The 25,189-nt window shown below is 37.3% G+C and overlaps 1 protein-coding gene across 5 annotated transcripts in view; it reads left to right on the top strand.

Annotated features, from left to right (window-relative positions):
• The window catches only part of SRFBP1 (serum response factor binding protein 1), a 77,012-nt gene extending 51,823 nt beyond the window's left edge, over window positions 1-25,189 (top strand). For all 5 annotated transcript variants that reach the window (XM_074811994.1, XM_074811995.1, XM_074811997.1 and 2 more), the window contains 5 exons: window positions 1,509-1,580; window positions 21,469-21,550; window positions 22,513-23,257; window positions 23,669-23,706; window positions 24,420-25,189. In XM_074811994.1, the coding sequence (XP_074668095.1) occupies window positions 1,509-1,580; window positions 21,469-21,550; window positions 22,513-23,257; window positions 23,669-23,706; window positions 24,420-24,607 (1,125 nt within the window). In that variant the 3' untranslated portion in view covers window positions 24,608-25,189. The remainder of the gene's footprint in view (window positions 1-1,508; window positions 1,581-21,468; window positions 21,551-22,512; window positions 23,258-23,668; window positions 23,707-24,419) is intronic.

Here is a 25,189-nt window from a genome sequence, read left to right as displayed (position 1 = left end):
GAAGGACAACGTAAGGTTTTGAAATGCAAGTATGACCTTCTATAAGAAAGTAAGCTACTTGATTCTTCGTGAACTTACATTTAAGGAAGTGTGCAGACTGCCCCAGATTTAGGACAGCAACAGTATAGACTATGGAAACTTAACGGTGGAGCAGGATGATAAATTTAAGTGTTGGAGTACTTATCAAGGATGATTAAGTAAGGAAGAAGAGTGAAAGGAACAAGTATAATTTAGTTGTTAAACATGAAAGTCCTTCCCTTTTATATAGTACATTTTTTTCCTAGACATTTCTAAATTATCATGTCTCCCATAATTTGATTTGGATTTGAATCTTTGCTAATAATTATTCTGAACCAATAGTTACAGTAATTGCTTATAAGGGTTTTCAGTTAGTGTCTGTCTTGTCCAGATCTAAGCATAACGTGAACTACAGGTGCAGCCCAAGCACCTGGACACATTGCATTTTCTCAAACTACAATACTTTGCATGGGCATTTCAGATTTAGGTTTTCTTCTTCTTTATTGACCACAAGTGTTACAAAATTGATGTATTTTATATTTAAGTCATCTGCTTTCCTGGAGTTTTAGAAATTCAGCAAACAGATCAGGTGTCAAAGCTACCAGCATTGTGATATAGACTAGATCTAGATGAAAGCTATCCAAATAACTAGGGTTTTTTGTACAAAGTTTCTATGTTTTTGGAACTATGAATGCGTGGAAGTTATTTGGGCTCTGCATAACAGTAGTTAAACTGCTTTTAAAATGGCCATCTGGCAAACAACCGGTATGTAACATGATTTCTTTGACATAGGAGGAGGAAAAAGCCAATATTCAGTGCATTCAATTGATAAGGTTAATAAGACATTTTGTAATACAACATGTATAAAATATATATTTTAAAATAACGAGAAATCTGTCATGGGGAAATGTTTCATAAAGTATTCAACTTTTAACAAAATCCACTTGTCCAAGATTTTCTTTCCTCTGTTTCAGCTGCCAGTGGAAATGCCTAAGTCCAGGAATGAAAATTACATGTATAGTGAGTCTCTTCAGAAAAGAGAATTTTGTTTTTCCTTCTGAACTTCGTTTTAGTTGTCTTAAACTTATATGTTCACATATGTGGATAAGTTCTAATGTGACTTCAGAGTCTAAGATAAGTTTCACTTCAAACCTTCCAAATTACATTTATAGTACAACAATACAGGCAATTTAAACACTTCTGTAAATAAAATCACCATTCTGCATACTTTGCTGTTGAAAATCTCTATTGCCCTTAGTAGTAGTAGATATAGGCAATTTAGGTGTAAATAATGTTTCAGAAGTCAGTAAATGTAGTATTTACATACACACACACACACAAAAATAATCTCTGTATAACAAACTGATTTTATTCCTTTAACAGGTCAGTGGGAGATGCCATGAAGTTAGAATATTTATGAGGAAGGTGAACCTTAGAAAGATTTTGTAAAGTCTGATCATAAGAATAATAAATACATCTTTTGTCCACAGGAAATAAAGCCAGATGAAGTTACCAGACTTGCTCTTAGGACAGAAATTAATTTCGAAAGTGTCTGCAAAAAGGTAAGTCTTGTTGGTTTCTGTTTTCTTACCCCTGCTTCTATAGCTGTGAGAACACTCCTTCGGAAGGGTGCGTATATGGGTGGGATTACGTGCATTTGCACAGTGTGTTCTTTATGTTATACTGCATCTTCATTGTAGACCTTACTTCCTTTTCTAAGGAATTTATCCACTAGGGCATATCTACAAAAAATAATACATCTGTTTAGTACAAGTGACTTGTCTAGGCTGGTGGGCTAATCCCTAGTAACTGGAATAGAATAGCAGGAAGCATAGTAGTGGGTTTTGAGTCTTTATAAATAGATTTGTTTTGTTTATATAGTACATATACATGGTTCAGTTAGTGTAAATAATCTAAGCTTTCAACAACAGTTGGAAAAAGGCTCTAAATACTTTTAGATGGAGAGAGAAGTTTCCACATGTGAACAAAACATGACAAACAGTAGCCTGGAATAAAGGTGGAATTTTAACACCCCTGTGGCTCATTAATTTCAGTGCAGTGTTTCTCCTGAAGCCCACTGATAGTACATTACTAAATATTGTCTAACTAGTGATATCTGTAAGAGATGGCATGAAGATGTACAAGTGGGAGGATGCTTGTTGAAGTAAGCAGTTGAGGTTGAGAGCAGACAGTATGCTCTAAAAGAAGAGTGAAGAAGAGCAGAAATAAGTACTGTTTTAAGGGATGTGCTGCAGAAGTGATGCCAGAAAGCAATTCTCAATCAAAAATACCAATACACGAAATTGTATATTTTCCTCCACGTTATCCTAAATTCATGTGGGCAGTCCACTGAGGGGGTCTGAAACTTGTAATTTTTATAGTCCGCAGGCTAAGTTTTAATGTAGAATTGGGTCATTTCCTTCTATAATGACATCATTAGTTTCTAATATAACTATGCTGTTGCAAAGCACAGTAATGTGTGATGTAGTTCACCTATCAGCATAGTGCACATCAGGATTTTCATGCTTCATGTGAACAAAGTCACATGAACAAATATCATAGGAATTTGGTATTTCTGGAGCAGTGTTTGGATGGCAGCATCTTACTGCTTTTCTTTCTCTTTAATGATAGAAGAGAGTAAGAAAAAGGTCACAGATATACTGACGTGGAGCTAAAAAGCAACATTCTTTTAAATTTGTTTGACCACAGTTTTCCAGTCTGAAGGTGAGCTAGTCAGAAACTGGTTACTGTAATGTTAGAAATAGTGCAGAGGTGAAGATTCTGGATGTGTGAGGACACATGGAGAGGGATTTCATGCTAAATTCAAACGGTAAGACATTTTGTCACTTCCTGTAGGAGATTCTTCTGCCAACAATTCAAATGCATCAGGCTTATGCTGGTTGCATAAAGTATAGAAGCCAAAATTAAATAACTGATGCTGTTGTTTTAAAGGAGTTTACAGTTGGAATTTTATTTTCTAAGAGAACAATTTTATTGCCAAGAATACAGAAGGAATATTACTAATATTACCAGTTTATTTTGTTCCATCATTTTTGATGTATCCATAGTCATGGTTGACTGTATGCGTTCCATATTTACTTAAAATAGGCTTTCATTTGGCTGTAATCCTTGAAAACAGATAATATGGGTATCTTCATGGAATAGTTTTGGTTTCTAGAACTGTTGTTATTTCTGCTACTTTCTGGTGCTGGTCTTGTTTTTTTGGTGGTATGAAAGTCAATCTCACACCTTGTAGTGAATAGGTCTCATGTTTCAAAGCAAGTTTATGGATGGGTGCTGATGCTTTTTTAAACTCATAGAAGGTTTTTAACCTCACTGCAGTAGAAGAACATGTACAGTTAATTATTACAGTACTGTTCACAAGTGGTGGCTAAGCCATCATAACTTTTTTGGTTGCTATTTGTCAGCCATAGCATATCCTCAACTAAAGAAGGCATCCCTCATGTGCTTTAACAAAAATTAATTTTCCAGTGTATTATTTCTTCTTTTCCCACAGTTAGTTATTAAACATAAAAAAAAAAAAAATAGAATCATTGATTATCTATCCCTAGCAGTATTCTGTAGGTCACATGAAATGCAGACCACACTGTTTACCTTTTCATTAACTTGAGTTTCGAAACACTTGAGGGGAAACATCCTGTGGCTGTTTTCATTTTCAGAATAGGTTTGTTTTCATTGATAAAATTCAGTCTGCTTTTAATTCACTGTGGAATGCTGAATATTAGTTTTTCATAGTGGACATGTAGTCAAGATACTTGTTTAATTCCTTCGACCCACTGAGATTTTATGTTCCATTACTATGTTTCCCCATATATTTTTGAGAGTAAGATAAGCATACTTTTCTATTTAAAAAGAGTGTGCATAGGTTTCAGTCAAGTACAATAAAATTGTACTAAGTGTTTAGCAAGTAGCAGTCTAACTTGACTTCTTACAATTTAGCTGTCAATATTGCTATATTACATTTGCTAGGAAGCAAATCAGATTTATGAGTGAGTTGGTAAGGGTGACCAACCACATGACACAAGACTTCTCCTTTCCTAATTTATAAAAATGGGTTTACCATGTTACTGTAACACAAGAAGCAGTAGGTAAACAGTTCTTTGTGCATCTCTGCTGAAATATCTTTAATCCATTTTAATATTGCTGCAGCTGACACCATTGCTATCAACAGGTGATAAATTCTACTGTAGAAATTGTAATGAATGCTGCCATGCAAGTTTAACTAGGCTTTACATTGTTGGAGCTTAGTTACAGCTGTTGAAGAATGGAACCTGTATTTTCTAGGTTTTGACTAAGTTTTTGTGCACTTTCTGTACATAGTTGTGTACTGTCTGCAGTAGTTGCCCACCAATAATAAAATTAAAAACCATGTGGCAGATCTGTTACCTAATGTATTTTAAAACTGATATTTCCAGCTGTGATTGCATTTTGAAGTGCTCCTTACAGCGTATGTACCTGAACTATTACGGGAGGCTTGCTTCATTAGTGTTGTGCTCCAGCGCACCAAGCTTGTAAATTGGAAGCTAATCCTAAAAATGCTGTTCGTTACAAGCAGGGAACTGACAGAGGTTTTAACTGTTGTCTTCTACTTATTACTAACATTGATTTAAGGTAACTTAGGTTAAGATAGGCAGGATAGATAGGTTAATGTGTATTATTTCTCCAATATTAGAGAAATTATATGTATCATCTGTGGAGTTTCTCCAGAAAAGGGGACATTGGTCCACCTGTGAACAACTCCATCGTAACTGCAGTTAGTTTTGTTGCACGTGCACTAGTGCTAACAGATACTAATTTACTGTAGCATCTCATTTAGGGTTTTTTTCCAGTAAGTCTTTGGTATGTAGGACATGAGAAAAAACCCACTGTGTTTTAAACACTGAGAATGCAGCATAATAGAACTCTACTACAAACAATGATCTAGGGTGTCATCTCGCCTTAAGTCAAAATACTACTAATTTTTTTTAAATAATAAAGTCTATGTGCTTCAAAATTAAATGACTTTCAGATTTTGGGGCGGGGTGGGGGAGTAATTGAAACTACAACTGCAAATAACTACTGTATTTTTCTTTGAGTGAAGAATAGAGTACCAGCATACGTTACTGTCAGAGCTTGAATTGAGCACATGCTTCTGACTTGAAGAAATACCAACAAATACTCACAGATGATAAATGCATCTTCTGTTCTTTGCTTCCAGATACAATCTTCACATAACCTTAGGAGCACAGTTTTCCTTTTTTTGCACTGAGCCCTAATCTGTTTTCCTTGAGAAGAGCACCACCTTTTCCTACTAAGTCCTGTATTTTCACCTGTTACTCTAATCCTGTCATGTTTGAATCATGCAGATGCTGGTCTGCAAAGAGGATTCTGCCCAGGAAATTTTGAGTATATTGTGATCTTCAAATTTGTTGGGGCCATGCCACGTTGCTCTGAGTCTGAAGATTACTGAAAAGCTTTCCATAATTTCTAAATGTGTTGAGAAACTTCTTCTAGACCAGAAATGTAAGCCATTACTAGCTCTTAGAAGCTTTTTTTTGCTAATGTGAGGCCTCATGAGCTTATTTTGGATTGCTTCTTGTTCACGAACCAATTTTGTCTTGTTTGGAATTTAAAAGGAATTCAGAGGCTTTAGAAACAGGATCTCAGGCAGCTCATGCATGGCCATAGAGAGACTTGCCAGGATTTGACTGAGCAGCCTGGTGCACAGTATGATTTTGGTCACTAAAAATTTAAGCTGCCTGGTGAGGACAGATGTACAGATGACATTACTGCTGTCTAGCTTTAGGTCCAGGTATTTCTAATGGATACCCAGAGACTTTTATGCTACAGTTAAAGTTCTGGGGGTTATTTCAGGCGTGAGTGAATTTTATATCTGTGGCTCGTTACCTATATGTTTCAAATGAATTTGGGATTGGAGAACCAGCTAAATACTAACAGTAGTAAGAAAAGTTTTTCTGTGATTTATCAAATGAGAGTTCTACTGCTTCACATGTGAGGAAACCTGTTTCACCTCCCAAGCTCCTCCATGCATTCACTGGATCTCTGGTGTGGGACTAAGGAAGTCCTTGTGCAAGAAGGACAGGAGAAAGAGGTAGAAAGGTAATTTTGCTCAGGACAGACAGGAACAAAAGGGGATGAAGTTACAGGACTGATTATGTATTACCTTCGTGTCTTTCAAAAGAGTGTTTAAATCACATTATCAAAATAGCATTTCTCAGATTCATACCACCTTCTTTTTAAACTATGCAGGTGATAGCTTGAAACTAGGCAGTTTATCAGTTCACAACCTCTCTCTCATCTGTAACGAAAAAAAGAGCAAGGATAGGGCAGTCACAGTGCTTGTGTTGTTTTATGTTCTTCTTTGTAGATTTACACTGAAAATGTGTTTTACACCATCAATCTGTGAAAGGCAGTTTATGAAAGGCTACTAACTTTGAGACATTAATGAACAGTCAGTAAGTAATTATTTGGAGCATCGAGTTCCCTGGAGTATATCACTAGATGGTAATCTTTGGTTACAAGACACTTAACACATACAAGACATGGTTACACAATCAATAAAAGCATAACATTTATTCTAATGAATACACTTATTTATTATGGAAATTTTAAACGTGATACTGCTAGTACTTTGTGTGACAGGGAAAGAAAGGAAGATGTTATTTCTGAATTGAGTAGAACTTTTGATTAAACACATCTGCATCCAAGGAGGAACAGTCTTATCTGTATTGTCTAACTTTGAAAAATATAAAAGTTTCTATTTTAGCTGACAATCCTAAATGTACACTTGTGATCTTTGCCTTAATTTATTTTTAAAATGTACCTTCTAGTGGAAAGTATATGAAAGCAAAATGTCTGTATTCTCTGTGGATTTAATCTGAGGAAATGCACTAAATCATAAAAGGAGCCTGATGCAAAGTCTCTTGCAGTTTAATTGAAGACGTTCCGTTAACTTCAAAGGCTTTGGATCAAGTACATAATAGTTGCTGTCTTTAGTTTGAGCTTTGGGGGATTTTTCCACAACCTCCTCCTTTCTTACTGCACTCCCAACCCCCCCTGAAGAATTCTACTTGCTCCAAAAACATTCTGATTAGGATAGATGTTATTATTGATACAAAACTTCTGTTTCTGTTGTTAATGCCTTTAATAGCAGCATAACTACGTAAGTACTTACGTGGATTTTTAACATTCTTTGCTTACAAAAATATTTTGTGTGCAATCCATAAGCCATAGGGAGAGGACTACTGTATGAATCAGTCTTTGTGTAAAAGAGATGTGATAGTCCATCAGCTTTGATAATATGCTTATCGTTAATTCTTTGCACTTTGCTGTTTTGTGGTTTGATTTTGGCAATGTGGGGGCTAGTGGTTTTGAGGGACCCATAAAAACTTCATTCTCTTTTTATCTAAATTCTGGTTGTTACATTCTTCTTAAATTAGAAATTGTATAGACAATCAGAGCATAATTATAAGAAGAATATGTGATAATTTAATGGCTTAATGGTCACCTGCCTGGACTCTGTTAACAATCTTGATCTCATTCCTCTTCTACACCTGCCTTCTTTTATTCATTTATTAGAAACTTTGTTATAAACTTTACTTACTTTTGGTTCAGAATGAATGTAGTGCCTTGTACATATAAAGACGTTTTCATTCTCCAACAATGTGTTTATGCTGCAAATAGTAAAATAATAATACTCCATTTATTTTCATACATGTTAAAATGTTATGTTCCTTTCTTATTTCAGTATGGAAATAAAGGTATTTATTTGCATATCAGATACCAGCTATACTTTTCTCTGTGTAATAGTTGTATCTGTCAACATCTTATGGTTTTTGGAAATGTGTTGCATTGATTTAATAGCACAGTTTCCTGTAACACAGGCTAAAATAATTGGCTTGATGCTGGGAATGAGTGTTGCAGAGTTGAATTCTTTTTGTCCTGAGTATTTTGAATCTGAATGGAAGTTACACTGAATGTATGAAGCCACTGTTTCCTGAGAATTTTCCATGTCAAACACCAGATGTTAACATTAAACAGGAATGTCTGTGGTCTTTGTAAGACTACTGATGAAGTGAAGAATTTTGCATTCAGTGGTGAATATCACATTCAAGCGTAAATACTTTCTCTGTGTGACCGATCGGTTTTTGTTTTCTTTTCCTGAAGGTTTCTCATCTTCCAGATTTGATCACTTGAACTGCAAGCTGTTTAGCATGACTTTTATATATATATTCCTCTATATTTTAGAGCCTAGAATCAATTGCTATAGCTGCAACTTTTATGTCACTATAAAACACTGCAAGTTTTGTGTCACTATAAAACCTAAGTGTGTCAATTTTTACGTCTTTCTCCACTCTTCTCCCACATACTTCTCCACCTGATCGTCCATCTGACTGCTAGCCGAGCCAGTATCAATCCCTTCACAGGCTTCCAGTGGGAGAGTTCAGGCTCATGTCTATGCTGTGTGCTGTCTATTGCCCTCCCACCTTTGGTTAGCCATTCCATCCCCACCACCACTCTTTCCCTTACTTTCTCTGGGCCAATTTGTATATGTCTTCTCCATTAGCCCCTCTGCATTCAAACTAGGCTGCCACACATGTGCCTCAGTAGAGTCACCAGTTGAGAGCAAGGAGATAGACTAGACCAAAGTTACCATCATCTTCAACAGCAGAGTAGCAATTGCAGTGATCTCAGTTTAATTATGGCTTGGATTTTGTCCATTCCGGAAAGAATGTTTATGAAGTTCAGTATTTAAATAAACTGCAAGTACCTTTGGCAGTTTTTCAAAGATACTGTGTTTATCTGACACAAAAAAAGCTGTCTCCTGTCAAATTTTGAATTACTAGTCCAGGGATTTTTCTACCATTTATTTGCATTCCTGTGAAGTTGTATTACTTAATTTTGTTGCCTGGTAAACTGATTGTTCAAGATTATTGAAGTGTATTCCTGTCCTTAGACAAGGCTTGTTCTCAAAAGCGATGTGGTTGCTTTTGTTTTGAATATGTTAATTTCACTTACTGTGTCAGACCAGAATGTGGGCAGGCATATTGTTGTATTACTTAATTGGTTAATCTTAAAAAAGCTCAGAGGGAGTCAGTGCACGTTTTTGTAAGCAATATTTGGCTTGGATTATCTAGGTAATTCAGACACAATAAACATACTTGCAAGAGCATAAATGGATAGAAAGATGGGTGGGGAAGAGCAGTGTTTTTAAGCTCAGATATGCCTTTGGTAGTGATGTTGTGATGCATGGTGCTTCACATGCATATGGCTATATTTTTTCAGTCCTGGAAAGATTTACATCATAGCACTCACGAATGACAAGCAACTCTCAACTTTCATTTCTGTTTTAAATTAGTATTTAAGTGATGTGTATAAATATCTTATTGGATGTGAGCTATCATGGGAACAATAGAGGAAAATGTTAGAAGTAGTTTTGGTTTTATGCTTTCCTTGAAAAAAATGGAGGAAAAAAAATGTAGCATAACAAGAGGTTCTCAAGGTATGGTGGTTGGTTTGGCTTTTTTTTTTTTTTTTAAAGAAAGGAAGGCCAAGTTCCAGAATCTTCTTGGTATCCATCTCCAAAATACTGTTCAGACTTGCACATAATGCCCAAGAGGCAGGCAAAGGTACAGAATGTCAATGCATGGATGAGAGTATAGAAAGGAGAGATTTAGGTGTTTAGCTGGCAGGAAGGATGAGCTGCATCATAATCAAAATTGTGCCAGGCTGCTGGCACTGAAAATTTTAAAGGCTATAAAGGAATACTTAAACTATAAGCAAGGGGAAGATGATATGCATGGAGGAACATTTGGTTCACAATGACATAACCAACAGTGGGCATGTGGCTGCTTTTCAGGATGTCTCTTAAAGGCCAAGGAGGAAACAGCTTGATCAAATAAATAACAAAGTTAAATCTAACTGCCTACAATCCTAGTTGATTGGCACCTCCAATACTAAGCTACAGAGAAAGGGTGTAAAGTATGAATGCTTCCATACCAATCCTTGACCTGAAAAAAGTAGTGGGGAGAAACTAGAATACCTGGCATAAAACTTTATCACAGATATAGTAAGTATCATCCTTCTGCCAGGTCTTCAATATAATTAATGAAAGGTACCATCTTTACTGAGATAATGGGGTAGAATTTACATGCATAAAAGTGATGCTGTGTTGTGAAGCACTGTATTTTAAGTGTAACGGCACAAATGTATTATGGGAAAAGAGAAGCACTAAGAAGCCTTTTGAATGGAAGTTTCAACTTTCATAAAAGTTTGGTGCTGGTGATGTTCTACAGCTGCCAGTCAGAGTGATGTTTGTAAACAGATGTTAAATGAGATTAGAGAAGCTACTAATTTAGGATGGGTATTGATAATGAGAGTTTTCAGTTACCCTTAATTCATTTGGATACTAAAGAGAGAATCTTTGAATTACATCCTTTATGTGTCCATAGGAAAAGTAATCTATTTATAAAGTTGATCCACATGAAGGGGCAGGGAGAAGGATGTGATCAACCAAACAAGAAAGCAGAATCTTTTCCCTGTCTTGCCATCTGTCTTTCTGCTTATCCTCTAAGTATTAGTACCCATTGAGCAATTTCAACTTACTGGAGGTGGTTTTAAAAGCATTAACTTCCAACAGGATTTTTGTGTGAGAAACCGAGATCAGTGTATCATGAGGGAAAGGTGGCCATAGTTCATTACCTCTTGATCTTGTTTTGAGAAGCACCACAGAGCTGTCACAGAAGATAAATGCAAGGAACGAGAACGTGAGGTAGAACATACATGAATTGGAATCTTTCATTATTTTGGTTGCTTAGAGGACTTAAGGTGTTAAGATGTCTTTAATGTTACATAAACAATTGTAATCACATTAAAGACTGACAGCTAGTCACACAGTACTAACTGGAAAAGCTCTTTCTGTATATATGCTTGACCCAGAATTGCATTACAAAATCAGAAGAAATTAAATCTGACATTCCTGATATTTCTCAAATGAAAAACAGCTGCTGCTGTCTTTTGCTCTTTTTATTTTTATAAATGAAACTCTATCAGTTTTTCATTATATATCATAAAAATAAAGTATAAAAACATTCTGATTTCTTCCCCCCTTTCCTATCCAGATCTGTATTTAAAGTGCTACAATTCAGAATTAAGAAATTGATGCTTATAAAAATAAAGACTAAAAAAAAAAAAAGAAGTTACAGAATTAGGAGGGCTCTTTCAGCTCAATATGAAGTCCATCAGTCTATTAACACTGGAAAATTAGATGAAAAATGCTGGAGGCCCTATGGCTTGAACTTTTTAAAACTTAACTGTAGAAGGAGAAAAATTAGAAGTTCTTGAATTACTGGAATTCTATTTAAAGACAAATCTCATCTATGGGATGTGAATGAATGGAGCTGCTAAGACGTTAAAAAGTTACAGCTTGGTAAAATGAGAGCATAATTATACAGCATATTGCCCCTCTATGGCAAGATTAATAGGTAAGAGAAGGTATGGGAAACGTGAGGTAATTAGTCACTTAGTGAAAGGATAACAGCATTAAATTTAAAGAGTGATGGTCTAGTTTTCCTTGGGTTTGGAATACAAATAATTGCATTACTATTGAAATGGTTGAGTGATTACACATTAGGAAAATTCTGCATGCCAGACTTCAGTAATAATAATGTTAATGGCCTAGAAGATGCCCAAGAGCCTCTAAACCATGAAGGTGACTGTTCTATGTGCCTGCTATAAAATGTGAGCATTCAGGATTTCCATTTATTTTACATCCATCATCTGCTGATATGCTCAAGTAATATCAGGACTTCCATATATATCTGACATGTGTTTATCATTAGAGTAAGTTTCAAATGCATATATTCCCTCAATAGACTTAATGATGGAAAATCTACATGTTGGTGCCAAAGAACTGGTATGTTTATCTCAGATGTTTTAATAGCTTTTCAGTGAACAGAATTTGTGTTTCCATTGTCTTTTTCAGAAAGTGGGTGAAAAACATATAGATTAAAAGAAATCTGTTTTCAATTGTGCATGAAAATTGCAATGTGGTATGCCAAGAAATTCTGTCTTGTTTTGAATAGCATATTATAACATGGCCTACCCCTGGCTAGTGTGTGCAGAGTTCGTGAAGTCTTTAAGTCGTCTGTGCCTCCAAACCCTGGATCTCTCTCGCATTTAGTTCCTTCAGCAGGGCTCTGAACATAAATACATCTCTCATGAGAGTTTTATCTGAATATGTTGACCTGACAATACTTTAGTTATATATAGGTGTGTTCCCTGGTGGTAGTGCTTGTAAATGTGAAGGTCTGAGCAAGGCAGCGTTTGTTGACAGGGATAAATACATTGTACATCTTCTACCTTATAAATCTTTTACAGTATAAATTATCTGAAATATACCTGATTAAATTGGAGCTTGTTTTTCAAATGTTAGCTAGTTTTGAAACTTTTCATCTGTTTTATATTTGAAGATCTGAACTACGTCTACTTTCTCTGTTAAACTGTGCTTATGCATATGTGCTTATACATATGGTACTGTATCAGGCTGATCTGACAAGTGATAATTTGAGGTTTGAGCATCTGTTTTACAGTGAAATACCATTAAGGATGTCTTAAGATTACATCCCTGGAAGTTCAGTACAGAGTTTTATCACCAAATTGACTTCATAATGGGAGTGATTGATATCTCAATTCTGAAACTTCTCAAGTTCATTCAAGACAGAATATTGTGAACTTCTTGGTTCATTAAATAGTTTTAATAATGCAGAGCTCATGCGTGTATATCACTAGTTTATTTGCTGCCATCTGCTTCCACTCAGTCTTTGGACGTGCCCTTGATGCACAGCTGGATCTTGGGAGCTCAAATGCGTTCAGGTCTTAGTGAACTTGAACAGTTCTATTTCCTGCTTAGTTTGCAGCACTGCCTGAGTGTTGTTGGTCTACTTTGTGTTTCTGCTCTCTTTTCTATAACAAATAAGTAATCACTTTTTAAAATTTTGTTTTTCCAAATAGTGGTTCTTTCAAATTTCATTTTGAGATTAGTCAGCTTAACTGCCTGTTCAGAGTTAATAACCAGTTGCCTGTTTTGAGTCTCCAGACCCTCATTCTAGATGGCCAGTTACAAGCAAATGATCTGTCAACTTCACTTTTCTGCAAAAGTCAGTTGTGGCTTCAGATCTGATGTGGTTGTCAAACTAATTTATATATGACCTTTTCTCCAAATTTCATTATGTTCTCTGAAGAAATCTATGTGAGTTTTGTGGCAAAGACCTTTCTCTCAGTATTGTTCACAGCTACTCCCTGTTATCCAAGATGCATTTTGTTTCTGTTCCCCTGAAGTCCATTTTTTGGGTTTATAGTTCATCATATTTTGCTTTCCAGTTTAGTTTCTCAGTATGATTGTCTTTTTCAGGTGATTTGGGTTGGGGGAGGGGTTGATTGGGGTTTTTTTGTGGGCTTTTGTTTGTTTTCTCAGTGGCATCTATTTTACTGTGCTGTGTGACAAATTTTTATTCAGCTTGGCAAAACATATATTTTATAGTGTTCAAATGTCAAAATATATGCATTTCATGTATTTTATACAAAGCTATATGTAAAAAGCAAAAGCATGTAGCCTTTATATGGTTACATTTTATGTACTTGATGTTACATTGCTGTAAGTCAGAACTGTACATATTTTGTACAGGTTAATTGTAGTGAATAATCAATTCAAATTGTGTAATATTTTTACATTACAGATATTTCTTAATAATTTTTTTAGATTCTTATAGGGGGAGTACTCTTTTCACAATTGCTTTCCACTGGGAATTTGTCCACATCATAGACCCATTTGTCTATAGCATAAAGTAACGTTCAGCATGCTTCTAGGTTTTCTTAAAGGCCAGCATAGCTTTCAGTGTTGGTCATCCCAATGAGTTAGACCACCACAACTGTGGGAGGAAGTTGGCATGGTGCCTGCTTTATGTCCTCTTTCATAACCTTGAGAAGTTAACATTTTTTTCTTTAAAAATGTGTACATTTTTTGTGTGGGATGCTAAACTGAGAGGATTGTAGACACATAGTCTTACTACCCCTGGAAGAAATGAAGATGAGTTAGCAACATTTGAGTTTTCCCACAATCTTGTTTCAGTTTACACGTAGATTTGACCCCGTTCTCCATGAGGAGATAGTTAAGAATCCGTGCTTGCTTTATTCAGGATTTTTTTGCTCTGACTTCTCTTTATTGAAACAATAATAGAAATTATTTTATACGTAAAGAGAAGAAGGAAAGTATTAGTAGAAGATTAAGTACGTAATTTGAACTTGGGCAGGTCTGGGGTTTATGCCAAGCTCTGCTATAGATCACTGTGGTAGTTTTGGATGAAACACTCCATTTCTCTTTGACCATTTCCCAATCTGAAAAATAAGCATTTAGCTCACACTTGTATGGTTGGCTAAACTGGTTGTGACAGGTTAATCCAGAGGAACTCTATTGACTTTTATATTCCCATTAAATATGGTCTTTTAACACTTGTAAAGTGCTAGGCTTCTTAACAGGCCTTTAAACTTTTCAAGACATTTGGATAATAAGATTTTTTTATCATGCATGCAGACAAAGAACAGCAAGCAATCTACTTTTGTTTGAACTTATGGCCTATTTTAAAATTCTTATTTTAAAAGAAGAGTAGACAAGTTTATACTTCATACTCCTTTTTGATAAAAGGCAAGCCAGACTGGTTGTAGGACTGAAGGTAAATATAAATGAACAAATTATGGGGAAAAGAACAGCTTTAGTCCGGACATACAAATGAAGTTAGGGCAGTGTAAGCACCTTGGTATTTAGAAGAATCTCATGCTTCTCCCTGATGCTGGATTCAAGAGTCTGCAGAAGTCAATAAGTCGACAGTCAGTGCTACTGCCAATGCAAGGTCAGTTAGATTCTCCAGACCTTTACCTTCTATTGTGTGCAGTTCTGCAGATGAGTGAAAAGATTGGCCAGAGTACCTCATGTTTCCATGGGTCTTCAACATCCATAATGCTTGCAAGATAAAGTAAATATTGCCATGGTAACAGAAAACAATCTAAACCAATATAAACTGTGGCAAGTGTTGAAAAGAATAACAAGAGAAGGTGGACTTCCGGTTCACTTGTGTATCTGATGTTTTGTAAGAAATTGTTCAGTTTTTCTTCTGTTGTTCTATTACAAGGCATTATCCTGGTTTTTTGCAAAAGCTTTAGATCTGTTAAGACATACATTTTAGCTTCAGTTGGAAATTTTTCGTCCATCTATTTTAAAAATCGTATATAGTCCAATAAAAAAAAAGTTGAAACTTGCATGATTTCCTGAGATCCGTACAAAAGTAATTGCAGTTAAGAACTTCTCACCTGTCTTGCTATTAATAAGCTTGTACAGCTACCTCTTTATAACACCTGTACCATCATTTTGTTGTTACATACAAAACTGGGAAAGCTTGAACGAAAACTGGGTAAAAGTTGCTTATAAATCTGTCAGGTTTTGGCCATCCATTTCCAGTGCAAAGTCTGAAGCACTTGTGCTGATGTTTCTCTCCTTTCAATCCTGTGAGATTGCTCTCTGTTATTTCTGTATTTGGGAGAACCACCCTCTATTAAACTCTTGCCAAATCCAACAGAGACCTGTTTATGAATTCCCTAGCTGATCCGTCCTCTTATTATCAAGGTGAGTGTATTGGGTTTGCGTGCCAAGGTTTTGGTAACAGGTGGGGCTACAGGGGTGGCTTCTGTGAGAAGCTCCTAGAAGCTTATTCTGTGTCCAGTGGAGATAATTCCAGATGGCTCCAAGACAGACCCGCCATTGGCCAAGGCTAAGCCCATCAACAATGGTGGTAGCACCTTTGTGATAACATATTTAAGAAGGGGGAAAAAAAACTGCACAGCAACTGCAGCTGGAGAGAGGAGTGAGAATATGTGAGAGAAACAACTCTGCAGACACCAGGGTCAGTAAAGCAGGAGTGGGAGGAGGTGCTCCAGGCACCGGAGATTCCCCTGCAGCCCGTGGTGAAGACCATGGTGAGGCAAGCTGTCCCCCTGCAGCCCATGGAGGACTCCACGCTGGAGCAGGGGGATGCCTGGAGGAGGCTGTGACCCTGTGGGAAGCCCATGCTGGAGCAGGTTTGCTGGCAGGATTTGTGACCCCATGGGGTACCCATGGTGGAGCAGTCTGTTCCTGAAGGACTGCACCCCATGGGAGGGACCCACGCTGGAGCAGTTCATGAAGAACTGCAGCCTGTGGGAAGGACTCATGCTGGAGAAGTTCAAGGAGGACTGTCTCCTGTGGGAGGGACCCCACACTGGAGCTGAGGAAGAGCATGAGGAGTCTTCCCCCTGAGGAGGAAGGAGCAGCAAAGACAACGTGCCCCTGTCCAGCTGAGGAGGGGGACTGATAGAGCAGCTTTGGTGAGCACCTGGTGTCCAGCCAGGGTCAACAATCTCTTGCTGTTGGGAACTCAGAGACAACAATGCTGCTATGAGTGATACCGGTAACAATTGCCTCTCATAGAAGAATCTTCACCATGTCTGGTGGCCACAAATCACATACTCTCTGTCTTATAGACATAAAGAGGGAGAATGATCAGCATTTCACAGTCAGAACATAGCTTTTCTCAAGGGTCTTATTCCAAAGCAGTATGAGGTCATGGGATAGACTTGGGTGGCAGCCACAATCTGGCACCTTCAGCCACCCTGTGACTCCACATTAACCACATCTGTTATAATGAAGGACAGCTGTAACTAGTTAGAGCTCTGGGAAGAACGTGTGGATTAACAGGTTTTCTGGGTTTTTATTTTCAGTAGAGAGACAGCTCTTCTCCTAAGCTGCTACAAAGGGTATTGCAATGACGTCTTGTTTTGGCCCAGAATTGGGGATTTTTTTTTTTTTTTTTACACTTACCTTGGTTAGCATTATCTATGCCGTTTTTTTGCATAAAATCAGGCTGTTGTTACACTCAACATTAAAATGCTCTTCTAGTTAGTGTAGAAACTTGAGTATGACATGCTTCAAGGCTACTTTTTGTGTCATGACTTTTGTCATATACTGCATACTTATCAGTGGGGTTTCTGACTGTCTCCATTTGAATGTCATTATTTTAAATAACCAAGAGATGATCTAAAGTGGCAGATGCAGGGCCACCAAGCATTACCAGTTTAGTAGCAGTGTCCTTTGACCCAGTTGAAATTCTAGTAGCAGTCCTGTTTCTGGTGAGACCTGTAACAAGGCAATCCCCTTCTATACAAAAGCAAATTGAAGAATAGAAGTATGACCTTTTTCTTTCCTATTATTCGTCATAATTATAGCAGAGAGGGTATGAACAGAAGTAGATGTGAACAGGAATGAAGTGATGGTTCGAAGTCTCCATTTCAGGTTCCCAAATTAATCCCAGGCTTCTGCCATCTAATTAATTCTTCCTGAAGCTCTACTGTCTCAAGCATGTTAACAAGGTAACACTTTTAACTCCTGCAATCTCATCTGCCCCAAGACCCTGAGACACTCAGTTTCTCATTTTATCTCACTTTATCACAGAATCACAGGTTGGAAAGGACCTTGAAGATCATCTAGTCCAACCATTAACCTAGCACTGACAGTTCCCAACTACACCATATCCCCAAGCGCCATGTCAACCTGCCTCTTGAACACCTTCAGGGATGGGGACTCCACCACCTCCCTGGGCAGCCCATTCCAATGCCTAATAACCCGTTCTGTAAAGAAATACTTCCTAATATTTAGTCTAAACCTTCCCTGGCACAACTTGAGGCCATTCCCTCTTGTCCTATCACTTATTACTTGGTTAAAGAGACTCATCCCCAGCTCTCTGCAGCCTCCTTTCAGGTAGTTGTAGAGGGTGATGAGGGTCTCCGCTCAGCCTCCTCTTCTCCAGACTAAACAACCCCAGTTCCCTCAGCTGCTCCTTGTACGACCTGTGCTCCAGACCCTTCACCAGCTTCGTTGCCCTTCTCTGGACACGCTGGAGTAATTCAATGTCCTTTTTGTAGTGAGGGGCCCAAAACTGAACACAGGCATCGAGGTGTGGCCTCACCAGTGCCAAGTACAGGGGTAAGATCCCTTCCCTGTCCCTGCTGGCCACACTATTTCTGATCCAAGCCAGGATGCCATTGGCCTTCTTGGCCACCTGGGCACACTGCTGGCTCCTGTTCAGCCGGCTGTCAATCAACACCCCCAGGTCCCTCTCTGACTGGCAGCTCTCCAGCCACTCCTCCCCAAGCCTGTAGCGCTGCTGGGGGTTGTTGGGGCCCAAGTGCACACCTGTATTGTATGAAGCAGGTACTACCCACACAACTTCTGTCTGACATTTTTTTTTACCCAGTTCTTCCAGTTCTTAGAGCCATTCCATACTTCTGACCCCTATTCCAGCACATCTCAAAACTTCATTGTGAATCTGTTTGTATCTTACCAAGCTTGTAATGACCATTCTCTTCCCAGTTATTGCCATATTGTACAAAGTTTGTGTCTCTTACGTGGGGCATGCATGTGTGTTTGTACGTGTGTAAGTTATGCAACTGCTGCTCTATTATTCTATAACTGGTAAGTTCTGTTTTGAGGTGTGTGCACATCTACCATTCAGGATGAAGAATGTTTGTTTATGCAGTTTGGATTTCTTTTAATTTTAAGAGATTTGAAAATACAGAGGTCAGTGCAGTTAATTCAGTTAAATGTCCACATGGATTTTAATGAAATATGTCGATGCTGATAGATAGATATCTTTAATACTATATACAGAAGCAGTACATCACTTACCAGTATAAAAAGTTTGAGGAGACCCTGACTTTCCTGTTGTTCAGCATGTAGCTTACAGCTTCTCACTGAAAAATGTGATTATACACTGCTCAGTTGTTTTCTTGACTTTGCAGCGCTTCAGTTGCACACTGAAGGAAGAGTGTTCCTATGGAAATTACTAGGACATTCTTGCATGAAGAAATTAACAGTGTGAAATAATACAAGAAATAGCAGGAACATGTGAGAATATATGTATACAATTCTAGTATCTGCATAATTAAACATACTGGGGGGCCAGGGAGGGGGAAAGGGTATTCTTGCTGTAAATACAGTTGATGTTTTTCTGTTAAGTTTTATTTTCCGCCAAGGTTTTATGTACTGGAAAATACTTAAGGAAAAATAAATTGAGCACTGAATGTGCCAAAAAAAACAGAAAAATGGGAAATTTTAAAGAACGTGAATGTCATAGTGTATGTATGTTGGCTACTGTCTATCAGTGTGAGTAGTGTTTGTGAAGTATTTTGCTATAAGGAAAAAATATGGTTATTCCGTATGGATTGGCATGTACACCCTTTCTATAAATATTTGAATTAAAGGACACCAGATGTTGCACAGAAGCTGCTGCTGCTTTCTGAACTTCATGGTATATTCTTTCAAAACCCACAGGAAGTAACTGAGGGAGAAAGTGTATTAATTAAGTTCAGAAATAGATTTTCCAACTATAGAAAAATCTCCAAAGAAAATAGCGTTTGATCTTCAGAAATGTGAGCTTGCTCTCCCAGGAATCTGGTGGCAGCATGCAGCACTGTCACATGGGGATCAAAATTCAGATTTCAAGTTCTCAGAGCTAGGCTAGACTGAAAGTAAGCCAGTCTGTGGCCCTTGGAAATGGACCCGTCTTTTGACCCGTCTTCTCTGGCCAGTGTTCATAGTTCTGTAGACAGTCTACAGAGAAAATATTTTTCCATTTTTTTTTTGACCTGAAGAAATAACATTGTAATAGCAGAGACTTGAGGAGAAAGGAAAGTACTAGAATTCCCAGATGCGCACTTCAAACATAAAATACGACTGGACATACCCAGAGTGTATTTTATACGCTCTAGAACTATGGCAAAAGAAATACAAATGGAATTTGCTTTACATTGGTTGAGGAACAAGATGTACATTTTGCAAACCAATTAAATGTTTCTACATTTAGAAGTACTGGCTCTGCTGTAGCTGTAGTCTTGTCTTCTGCTCTATTTCCTTCAGAACAAAGCACTGAAAGTGACTCTTCTGCACTAGTAGTTGGCATGAAGTGTCCATCTGTCTTTATGCAATGAATACATAACTGTTTATACTAAGTGGCATAATTCTGCTGGAAGAAAATGCATACAAAACCAAGCTTCCCAACTGAGTACTCTTACGTCAAGCAAAGCAGATACTTTAAACATGCATTGCTGATGTATTAGGTAGTGTTTGTGTCATGGTTTGACCCCAGCCAGTAACTAAGCACCCAGCAGCTGCTCACATCCTGCAGGATGAGGATAGCATCAGAAGAGCCAAAGTGGGGAAAACTAGTGGCTTAAGGTAAAGACAGTTCAATAAGTGAAGCAAAGCTGTGTGTACATTCAAAGGAGAGTAAGGATTTATTTGCTACTTCCCATTGGTGAGCAGATGTTAGCCACGTCCTGTTCATGAATTTGCTTTGCACGTGTGTCTCGTCCCACGTGGTGGGTTACGAGAGGGGTGAATCTTTTGACTTCCCCGAGAGCCTGCGTGCAGGTGGAAGAGCCAGTCTCTGCTTGGCAGAGCGGCAGGGCGGGCCAAGTCACCACAATGACTCAGAGGAACAATTGTGCTGCTGACTGTATTGACTGATCACTTTAGTGAACAAATGGAGACAATCTGGCAACAATCAACTGATAACCATACGGAGAATGAATAATGGCGTTTTGGCGTGGACTGATTGCAATTCAAATCCAACAAAACTTTCCTACAATACAGGAAGAGAAAAGAGAAGGGGAGGGGATAGGAAAAGGGGGATCACCGCCCTTAGATCCTGTGTTGTCACAGAGTAGCCAGGTTAGTCCATAGGTGATGGGTCGAAAGACACACATGGGGTATTGCCTTTTATATAGTCTTTCTTACACATGCACTATAGGTTGTTCCAGAAGGTTCTCAGTTTCTCTGGCTTGTACCTGTGCAGTTAGGCCTAAGTTCTGTCTCTGGGCAACAACAGGAGGGAGGGGGAAAGAAACGGCCCACTGCGCTTCTCCCCCACAGGGTGTCCCACTTGAGTTGTTTGAGACATCCTCTTTACAAACAGTTTCTTGTTTACGAACAGTCTGTAACAATGTGTAAGAAATAGTGAATGTAAAATCCATGTGTTCGCTCTGAAAGATGTGTCTGGTATGCTTTTAAAATAAAAATCATGTTATACCTCTTCCGTACCTGAGAAATAGCAGGTGTATATGCCTCTTACATTTTTGTCAATGATGGGCAGTCAGATTTTCCTCATTTAGAATGACAGTAATACAGGAAGAATAAGAAATATTCAAATACCACAGTGTCATAAGCTTTTCATCCTGTGCAGTTAACAGTCCAGAATCACATTAGTATGCATTGAGCATAATTGATACAGACCTGTGTAAGTATTCACTGTTCTATTGAGTTCATGCCTTTGAATTTATTTTGTATAGCCAAATTGTACTGCAACTGAGCGAGCCATTGCAAGACTTGCAACACACCCCATCTTGAAAGCCAAATTTGCTGAACTTAAAGGTATGAAATATTATATTGTTTATGACTTCAGTAGCTTACTGGTGTGTTACTTGTTCCTGTGTATTCCTGACATGAACAACCAATAGAAAAAGAAAAGTAAAAAACAAAAAAGCTCCTGTAATTACCTTAACTGGCTGCAGTGAACCAAGTGTCACAAGCTTGTAGGCATTTATATTGGTTGAAATGGACTTATATGTGACAGTGTGCTATAAGACATTTAAGATAAAGGGTGTAGGATAAACAGGGCTTATAATGGGAACTCTAAAAATCTAATTGATATAATGGAATATCACTAAATTAAATAGGACTGAACTGTCAATGAGCACAATAACATGCAGATACAAAGAAGGAGCGTTACAACTGGGTTTCCAAAGGCAACTAAAATGCAAATGACTTTTTGCATTTGCAGGGGAGACATTTGCAAATGACTCCCTTAAACTTCCCGTGAAACCATCCCCAGAATCCTTAGGGAATCTTTCTTGGTTCTTTAGGTTATTTCCTGTTGTCTTTAAACTCAAATTTTCCAACTAAAAATGATGTTAAAAAGGGTCAAATCCTAGTGATAATGTCACTAAGTCATTTTGTTAATAACAGAGCATGCCAAATACTAATTTAATTGTATCTGAGCAATTTACTATTTGTTTCCAGTTTTTACACACAAAGTAATGCCCTAAATGAACAGGATTGTCAGCTGCAAATTATTTACTCAAAGAGAAGTTTGCAGTTTAAACCCAAGTTTAACAGTGTATTCAGTAATAATTTCAAGTTATTTTCCTCACTTTTGTTGATGCTGTGTTCTAAGGTATTTCTTGCCCCATGTGTTCAGTAGATATTGATAAGGACATTCAAAATATGCTTACTCAATATAACATTAAACTTGCAAAATTGTTTTATTATATTAAAAAAAAATGTAAACTCATGTGTAGCTGCAACAAAAGGTTTTTCTTCTGCCTCTTATATAGCTGCTGTAAAAGCTTTCAAGGACGCGAGAAAGAACCTCACCAAAGCCACTCCTTCAAAAATGGCTAAGTCAGAAGAACAATCTAAATCAGCACAACATTTCAATAGCAATTTCGATAATCAAGCTGTTAAACTAGCTCAAAACCAGCAAGGATGTGAACACAAAACAAAAATGAGTATGAAAATAGAAACTGACAGGGTGTCTGAAGAAGTTTGTGAGAGTGAATCTGAGCAGAAAATTGTGGGAATGGACAGAATATATCCTCCAGAAGAATCTTCATTTCAGGCAGTAGAAGTGCAAGCAGTCACTCAGAATAAAACAGGAAGGAAACTTGGCTATCAAAAAAGGAAAGAAAATATGAGCATGAACAAATTAAATGCAATAAAAGAAATAATTAATGATGATAGCAACCAGGAACATCCTAATGAAGAGGAGTACTTTGATGATAGTACTGAAGAGAGGTTTTATAACCAGTCATCAGATTCTGACAGTGACAGCAATGATGATTTCTTCATTGGCAAAGTAAAAAGAAAGAAAAAGATAGCAGCAGTTACTGATCTTTCTTCAGCAAAAGAAAAAGATAGACTACAGAAAAACATAGTGAAGAAAGAAAAGAACACAGTGCTTGGGACAGCACAAGATTTGATCATGGAAGAAAGCAAGCCACATGCAAAAGCAAGCAAGCTAGAATCAATGTTCTGTAGTTCTTTGTCTACCTCTAATCAGAAATCTCAAAACAGAAAAAGGTAAACCTTTTCCCCCTGTTGTGTTCTCCATTCCCTTCCTCCTTCCAGTAATGGAAATTGTTATAATTTTTAGTAGCCCTTATCGAACAAGGAGAACTTCATCCAATTACAGCTTAGAACATTTTCACATAAACTGTTCTGCAGTCTTCTTGTGCTTTCTTGACACTTATCTATTTTTCATATTCACATTAGCACTGACATGTACATGGGATTCCTAACTAGACCTGCATCCGAATTAAATCACTACTGAATACTTCTGATTTTACTTCTTTATTAACAAAGAGGGAAGGGTTTTGCACATTATGCTTGTAAAGTCATTGCATGAGTGTTTTGGTGATGATGATTCTAATTTATTCACGGGTGTTTGTCGTAAGTTTCTTGAAAAATCCTACATTCTCTTCTTATTTTTAGAAATACTAAAGACCAACCTCTCAAAAATGGAGGAACAGGTATGTATTACTTAACCTGGTAAAGTTATAAGAGTAAAAACATCTTGAGATTTTGTTGCCTCTGCAGTCTAGTCATGATAGACTGTTTTTTTATTTCATTTTGATTTTGTGGCACATATTTTAACATGTGTTGTTAAAATGATAAAAATGTTGACCTTTCATTTTAATCTGTGGATATTGTTTGCTATTTCCTATTTTTTACTATTAGAAATACTTAAAGTAGGGTTTACACAGCTAAGTACTTTTCTGTCTGTTTTCATGTTGAGCAGTTACTGTTACCTGTGCACAGGTGAAGGTGTCAGATTATATTTAACAAGTAGTTTATCTTGTAATTCCTTCAATATTTTATTCCATTTACAGTATATGGTTCCATTTTGGAATTCATTGCATCAAGGGTATAATTTCAGTTATATTGAGTTACATTGTGTAATATCTCATTGGTTTATTGTGAGGAAAAAAGTTGAGATTGTGCTGTTTGTTTATACAGATGTTGAATGTGGTCAGTAATAGTAAATCTTAACTACCTGCAGTCTACAAGGGAGTATCTACTGAGCTGCAAGATGAGGAAATCTTGCTGTGAACATTCAGATGAACGTGTTCCCCATGGCTCATTAAGAGATTCTTGAAAATATCTGCAATCCCAAAGTAGTTTTAGCATATTTTTATGAAGGTTCATGATGTAGTTAATATTTTATTTTGTACTTCTTGCACAGCTCTTCTTAAAAAGGAACCAGAGCTCAAGAAGCAACCATTTGCAAAAGCTGCAGGTGCTAAGTGCGACAATAAGAAAGCATGTTTGGAGCAACCTCTTCATCCATCATGGGAAGCAAGCAAGAGACGCCGGGAACAAATGTCTCAAATTACAGCATTCCAAGGGAGAAAGATTAAATTTGATGACTAGACTATTTGTAAATTGAGATTTTAGAATATGATTCTTGCAGATTTGCATCCCGTGGTATTTTCTTACAAAGTTACAACTGCTGTTTGAACATTTTTGTGATGCTGTCCTAATCTTTTGCAACGTATATTATAATAGCAACTGCTAGAACTTACCATCTGTTAATAATGAAGATTGCTTCATTTATTCAGTGTGCTGTCTGTTGATTAATGTAAAGCTCATACAGTGTCAGTTCATAAGTCCCATTATGTAGTGCCACCATTTATGAAATACTCCCCAACGTTAATGAATGGTTTGTAGGAACACCATTTGTCACACGTAGAAATAGTACAGATTCTTTGGAGCTTTTGTTTTTTGTGTAAAAGTGTACTTTAAACTGTATGAGGACTTGGATGTCAAAAGAGAGGGGAAAATGCAAAGTATTGAGGTGATAATCCTAGGACTATAATATCAAACGCATCTCAAATGAGAAAAAGTAGAGATTCTTAAACTTGAAGAGACTTCACAAATTCATGAATGTGTCAGGTAGCTGGAAAAGCCAATCAAGAAAATTTCTGGAGAGCAATAAAATATTGGCCTGTTAAA

This window comes from Strix aluco, chromosome Z, assembly GCF_031877795.1.
Source record: "Strix aluco isolate bStrAlu1 chromosome Z, bStrAlu1.hap1, whole genome shotgun sequence".
Taxonomy (NCBI): Eukaryota; Metazoa; Chordata; class Aves; order Strigiformes; family Strigidae; genus Strix; species Strix aluco.
The sequence above is the reverse complement of the archived record's forward strand: the minus strand, read 5'-3'. Positions and strand labels throughout refer to the sequence as shown.